Source organism: Nannospalax galili, unplaced genomic scaffold (assembly GCF_000622305.1).
Source record: "Nannospalax galili isolate Female #2095 unplaced genomic scaffold, S.galili_v1.0 scaffold138, whole genome shotgun sequence".
Lineage (NCBI taxonomy): Eukaryota > Metazoa > Chordata > Mammalia > Rodentia > Spalacidae > Nannospalax > Nannospalax galili.
In genome coordinates, this window is record NW_008341333.1 from 916,011 (window position 1) to 922,929 (window position 6,919).

At 43.0% G+C, this 6,919-nt stretch overlaps 1 protein-coding gene across 1 annotated transcript in view; it reads right to left on the reverse strand.

Moving 5' to 3' along the window:
* Mrpl35 (mitochondrial ribosomal protein L35) overlaps positions 1-6,919 on the reverse strand; it is a 12,375-nt gene that overhangs the window by 2,115 nt on the left and 3,341 nt on the right. Inside the window, exons 2-3 of the mRNA XM_008836739.3 lie at positions 3,979-4,168; positions 1,817-1,961 (exon numbers count right to left, since the gene is read on the reverse strand). Of these exons, the coding sequence (XP_008834961.1) occupies positions 1,817-1,961; positions 3,979-4,168 (335 nt within the window). The remainder of the gene's footprint in view (positions 1-1,816; positions 1,962-3,978; positions 4,169-6,919) is intronic.

Sequence of the window (6,919 nt, forward strand, 5' to 3'; positions counted from 1 at the left end):
TTGTTTTTGTTTTGATAAAGCATTTACATGTAGCCCCAACTGGCCTGAAACTCACTGTGTAGATCAGGGAGGCCTTGATATCAGAGAGACCTGTCTGCCTCCCAAGTGCTGGGATTAAAGGCATACACCACCACGCCCGGCGATAAAATATTTTAAAAAATAAATAAACAAATTTAACGCCTTTACTCCCAGCATTCAGGAGGCAGAGGCAGGTGTATCTCTGTGAGTTCAAGGCCAGCCTGGTCTACTTATCGAGTTCCAAAAATAAATAAACAAATTTAACGCCTTTACTCCCAGCATTCAGGAGGCAGAGGCAGGTGTATCTCTGTGAGTTCAAGGCCAGCCTGGTCTACTTATCGAGTTCCAGGCCAGCTAGAGCTACAGGGAAACCCTGTCTCAACTCGCCCACCCCCCAACAAAAAAAACAAAAAAACTATTCTTATTAGGTAGGGGACATGCCACAGTGTGCATGTGGAGGTCAGAGGACAACTTTTAGAGTCGATTCTCTCTTTCCACTTTTTATATAGGTTCTGAGGGTTCTCTCCTTCCATCCATCTAATAAGAATACTTTACATGCATGTCCCCTATCTAATAAGAATTCTTTACATACACGTCCCCTATCATCTAATAAGAATACTTTATATGCATGTCCCCTATCTAATAAGAATACTTTTTTTTTAGATGCATGTCCCCTACCTAATAAGAATACTTTTTTTTTTTTTTGGTTTTTTGAGACAAGGTTTCCCAGCACCCCCAACTGGAACTCACTATGTAGACCAGGCTGGCCTCGATCTCACAGAGATCCACCTGCCTCTGCCTCCCAAGTGCTGGGATTAAAGACGTTAAATTTATTTTTTAAAAATATTCTTGGTAGGGGCTGGAGAGATGCTCAGCTGTTAAGAACACTGACTGTTCTTGCAGAACATCTGGGTTCGAATCCCAGCACCCATATGGCAGCTAACAACTATCTGTAACTCCAGTTCCAGTGGATCTGACAACCTCTTTGTCCTCCACAGGCATTGCAGGACACAGGTGCACTTACCTACATGTAGGCAATACATGCATACACATAAAAGTAACAAATAAAATATTAAAATATATATATTCTAGGGGGCTGAAGAGATGGCTTAGCAGTTAAGAGCACTGGCTGCTCTTGCGGAAAACCCAGGTTCAATTCCCGGCACCCACATGGTGGCTAACAATTGTCTGTAACTCCGGTTCCAGGGGATCCAACGCCCTCTTCTGACCTCCTTGGGCATTGTACAACACAGAAGCACCTACTTACATGCAGGCAATACACCCATACACATAAAAAAATAAAAATAAAAATAATATTTTTTAAAAACCATATATATATATATATTCTTGCTAGTATGCTGGTATGATAGCAAAGGGGTGGAAGTACCTCTAATGGTTCAGAAAGAACTATTATGACTTCAGAGTAGCTACTTATGATGGCCTGAGCTATTGCTGACTAGTGTAGAATCTACCACAAGGTTGTTGCGAGGAGACATGAGCAGAGAGTCCTGATGGACAAAGTTCTCTATGAATTTTGGATTGTTTATAAGATGGGAAGACCCTTGCAGCCCTTCCAACAGAAACTCAGGCTGTCCTACACTGTGACGAATGTTTCAGCTTACTCATGCTGATGCCCTTTCTGCTCTTGGCTTTACAGATGCCTGCCAAGCTGGTACCTGGCATAGCACTGTAAGAGCTACAGCAGGATGGGAGAACACATGGCATGACCAGGCTCCCCGAATTCTGCTGCATCCTAATTTTCTGTCTTTTTCAATCAGGTAACAGTACAAAGACTCACCTTTCTCCTTAGCCAAAGGCCAGAATGAAGTCGAAGAAAGCGATAGATGACAGCTTTTACAGTCTTTCTCTTGCCTTTCCGTGTGCTGCAGTATGTTACAGTTCTGACTGGCAGCTTCAGGATACTGGGAGCCAAGGGGGCCACTCTAAAATACAGTTTTAAAAACTCAGCAATCAGACCAAGGATGAAATCCATTTCTGCACAGTGCTTAGAAGTGAGCCAGGTATGATGGCACACACCTTTAATCCCAGCAGATGCAGATGCAGAGGCAGATGGACTTCTGTGAGTTTGAGGCCAGCCTGGTCTACAAGCGAGTTCCAGGCCAGCTGGGGCTACAGAGAGACCCTGTCTCAAAAAGAACAAAAAAAAAAAAAAAAAAAAAAAACAGCAACAACAAGAAAAAAAAATAGTGAGTTATGCTGACTTTGAATATACAACACTGCTTCAAGTGATCCTTGTCGCTAAGGACAGATAAGAATAGCAACTATCCCAACTGCAAGTCTTCCAAAATCCACCCTACTAGGAGTGGTAGAGCCTCAGCATGTATAACGCCTAAGGTTCAATTCCATAACACCAAAAATAAAACCCTCCCCTCAATCCCTATGAAAGAATTTATCCTACTATATTTTATTTATTTATTTATTTTTTGGTCTTTTTGAGACAGGGTCTCCCTGTAGCCCCAGCTGTCCTGGAACTCGCTATGTAGACCAGGCTGGCCTCGAACTCACAGAGATCTGCCTGCCTCTGCCTCCTGAGTGCTGGGATTAAAGGCATGCGCCACCACACCCGGTCTCCTACTATATTTTAATCACCCAATTTCGTATCCATCTGCTCACCAAACTATAAACTCCTTGAGAACGTTAACTTGTTTATCTTTGTGTTTTTTCTGCTAAGTACAGTTCTGGGTATCTAAGGGGTGCTTAACTGAGTATGTGTTGGCCATATAAGCCATATAAACTAAGCTCAGTCATATAACCTAAGCATCTTGTTTGATCTTTGGGTTGTCTGACAGCTTCTACCTGGAAATCACATGTAAAACATCAGAAATGAGCTCTAGGGGTGGAGGTGGGGATCACTGGTAAAGCACGTGCCTAGCATGCACAAGGCCCTAGGCTCCCTCCCAGCACTGTAAAAGTTTAAGAAAAGGGGGGTAGGGGATGCTGGAGAGATGGCTCAGTGGTTAAGAGCACTGACTGCTCTTGCAGAGGACCCAGATTTGCTTCCTAGCACCCACATGGAGGCTAACAACTATCCCTGACTCCAGTTCCAAGGAATCCAACACTCTCTTCTGACCTCGACAGGCATTGTACAACATGGTTACACTTACACAGATGCAGACAATACACTCATACACATAAAATAAAGATAATACTTTTTATTTTAAAAAAATGGGGGTGTATGCTGCAGAGATGGGAGTACATACTGTTCTTGTTGAAGATCAGGGTTTGGTTCCCAGTACGCACATGACAGCTCACAACCATCTGCAATTCCAGTTATAAGGGACCCAACACCCTCTTCTGGCCTCTGTAGGCTCTACATACAAATGTACCCATAAACCCATACAGGCGCACACAAATACATAAAGATAAATAAATAAATCTGTTTGTTTTTTTTTTAAAGGAGGGCATAATAGTGCAACCCTGCCACTTAGAAGGTTGAGGCAGTAGGGTCACTGCAAATTCATGGCCAGCCTGGTCTACATAGCAATTTTTAGGCCAGCCAGGACTACACAGAAAGACCTATCAAGACAAAGAGAGTGAAAGGGGGAGGCAGAAAGAGGTGAGAGAGACACAGAGAAACACACACACAAACACACACGCATGCACGCGCACGTGCACACACACATGCACACGCACACACACACCCCAGAAAGAGAGAGAAAGTGTGTTTTGTCTAGTTCCTGTTGTTGGCATCTAGGGCATCAATCACATTCTCATCCTTAATCAGGCAAAGTGTGCATAATAAACCACAGACAGGGAAAGAACAGCATCTACTTCTAAAACCTCTTGCCCACACAAATATTTTATTTATTTTGCAGTGGTGGGAAGTGAAGCGAGGGCCTCACACATTAGGCAAGCACTCTACCACTGAATATCTCCAGCCTAGGCACGATTAATTTAGAAATTTTGTTTAAAGATTATGTTTATTGAAATGTACTCTACCTATTAAATACTGCTGCAGTATGCCCACATGTCAGGTTTCTGAGAGATGTGACAAGTCCAGGAGCAGCAGAAACAACTGGTGTCTGAATATGTCTAAAATGAATAGTTCTCAGTGCAGAATTAAGACAGGCATTCTTGGCACAGTTCCAGTAGGTTGAAGATGCCAAAATATTCAGGGGTCGTAAGATTCCTGTAAAGACAGCGAGAAGAATATATACCTAATATGACATATCCACATATTTATAGTATGAAAGCAACCAAGTGTTATACATCCTGAGTATCAGACTGACATGGAGTTTTTTACCAGCTTTATTGAGGTATAACTTTCTCAGTGTAAAATTACACATTTTATATGCTCAATGCTTTTTAGAAAATTTAAGATTTCTACAGCTGTCATGTAATCTAGGCTGATGTGTCTTAGCTATATGCCCAGCAGTGGAGAACAGATATGCATAAGATTAATTCCCACCCCCAGATCTCCACAGGGAGACAGCTCTTCTCCCACAATGGCAGGACATGAAAGCTCAAGCTCTCCCTCAAAAGACTATTGAGTGGTGAGAGGACTCATGAAGAAAACAGAAGAGACACTTCAGTTCTCTTGAAAATGAGCAGACCTGCTGGGCATAGCAGTACACACCTATAATCCCAACACTTGGGAAATAGGGGGGGGGGAATCAGGAGTTCAAGGTCATCCTTGGCCACATAGGAAGTCTGAGGCCAGCCTAACCTACATGAGCTCCAGCCTCAAACAAACAAACAAACAAACAAACAAAAAACCAGTGGGGGCAGGGCCGGGAGATGGTTTAATTGGTAAATTGCTTGCTATGCAACCTTAGTTAGGATCCCTAGCACCCATGTCAAAGCTGGGTATGGTATAATCACATTTAGTACTGGGGGTTGGGGGCCAAAGACTACAGCAAATCCCAGGGGCTTGATGGTAAGCCCCAGGTTTAGTGAGAGACCGTGTCACAAAAAAAAAAAAAAAAAAAAAAAAAAAAAATCGTGTAAAGGTGAAGAGCCATAGAAGACACTCAGATCAACCTCTGGTCTCTACACCTACATGCATGGGCATGCACACCTGCACATACATGTTCATATGCATATACATACAAAAACAAAATTAACAGATCATTCACGCATGTGTGTGACATTTTGGGTAGGACAAGCAACATAAGCAAAGTCCTGAAGGGTGAAACAAATACAGATACGAGAGCAAGACCAGGCCTTCCACAGGTGCTGCACACGGCTTGCCCAACCATAGCAGAAATGCCTGGGGACAAGTGGGAATGAAGTTGGGCAGCCAGAAGGTAGAATTCAGGAGGTAGATACAACTGCATACTGTCTTCTTCATCAGTCCGCATTTCGCCACATAACAAATTAGAATCTCTCACAGCACTGACTCTCCTAGTGCTTTCTACCCAAATCTAATGAGAGACTTAAGGATATACATACCAGGGCTGGAGAGATGGTTAAAAGCACTGGCTGTTCTTGCAGATAACCCAGGTTCAGTTCCCAGCACCCACATGGTAGCCAACAATCATGCATAACACCAGTTCCAGGTGGTCTGATGCCCTCTTCTGGTCTCTGTGGGCACTGCATGCACACGCACACACGCATGCACACACACATGCACATATATACAAACATTCACACATAAAATAAAAAATAAAATATTTAAAACTAAATAAAAAACACCAACAAGAACAATTTGAGCTGGCCATAGTGGCCCATGCCTGTAATTCCAGCATTCCAGAGGCAGAAACAGAACAATCGCCACAAACTCAAGTCCAGCCTGCTCTTCATGGTATGTTCCAGAACAGCTAGGGCTAGATAGTGAGACCTTTTCTGAAAACCACCAACAATAAATTATACCTGAATCTGATACTCAGCCAGGACTTGGAACAACAGCCCTATTGAACACTGCACTGATTTCACCAAAAAAATTGGGTCAGTGTGATACATAAGTGAAGTGACAGGGTTTGAACCAGACCAGGTTCTTATTTTGGCTTTACTATTAGTAGTCTGATTATGAGCAAGTTACTTAGCTTCCCTATACCCAAGTTTCCTCAAATTTAAATTAGCTAATTACAGGGAGATAATGAGAATTAAAAGAGATAAAACATTAAAGTGATCTGAAGAGTGCTTGGCTCAGAGAAAATTTCTAATGAATGCTAACAGCATATAGGCATGCTGAAGAAAACAGGTACAGAGCTGTGCGCCCATTATCTCAGCACTAGGAAACAAGCAGTACTGAAAGTTTGAGACCAGCCTGGGCTACCTACAGAGGCCATCTCAAAAACAAACACAAACAAAAAAGAATTTCCAATAAGCTGTAACATTATTCTTTTAAATGTTTTCAGTAGAATTTAAATACCAAAGTGAGGACAGCAAGATGATCCTTGGGTGAAAGTGTTTGCCACTCAAGACTAACAACCTGAGAGTTTGAACCCCACAACGCACAATGGAAGGAAAGAACTGACTCCCAAAGGTTATCCTCTGACCATCACAGGCTTGACATGGCACACACCATCCAGCCCACACCAGCCCACATAAGCACACATGGGCATGCACAAATGAATAAAAATAAATTTTAAGGGGCTGGAGAGATGGCTGTTCTTGCAGAGGACCTGGGTTCAAATCCCAGCACCCACATGGCGGCTACCATCCATAACCCTAGTTCCAAGGGATCCGACATCTTCTGACCATCTCGGGCACTGCACAACGTAGGTGCACTTACATACATGCAGGCAATACACTCATACACATAGAATAAAAATAACAAATTAAAAAAATAAAATTTAAGCCGGACGTGGTGGCACACGCCTTTAATCCCAGCACTCGGGAGGCAGAGGTAGGTGGATCCCTGTGAGTTCAAGGCCAGCCTGGTCTACATAGTGAGTTCCAGGACAGCTGGGGCTACAGGGAAACCCTGTCTCAAAAA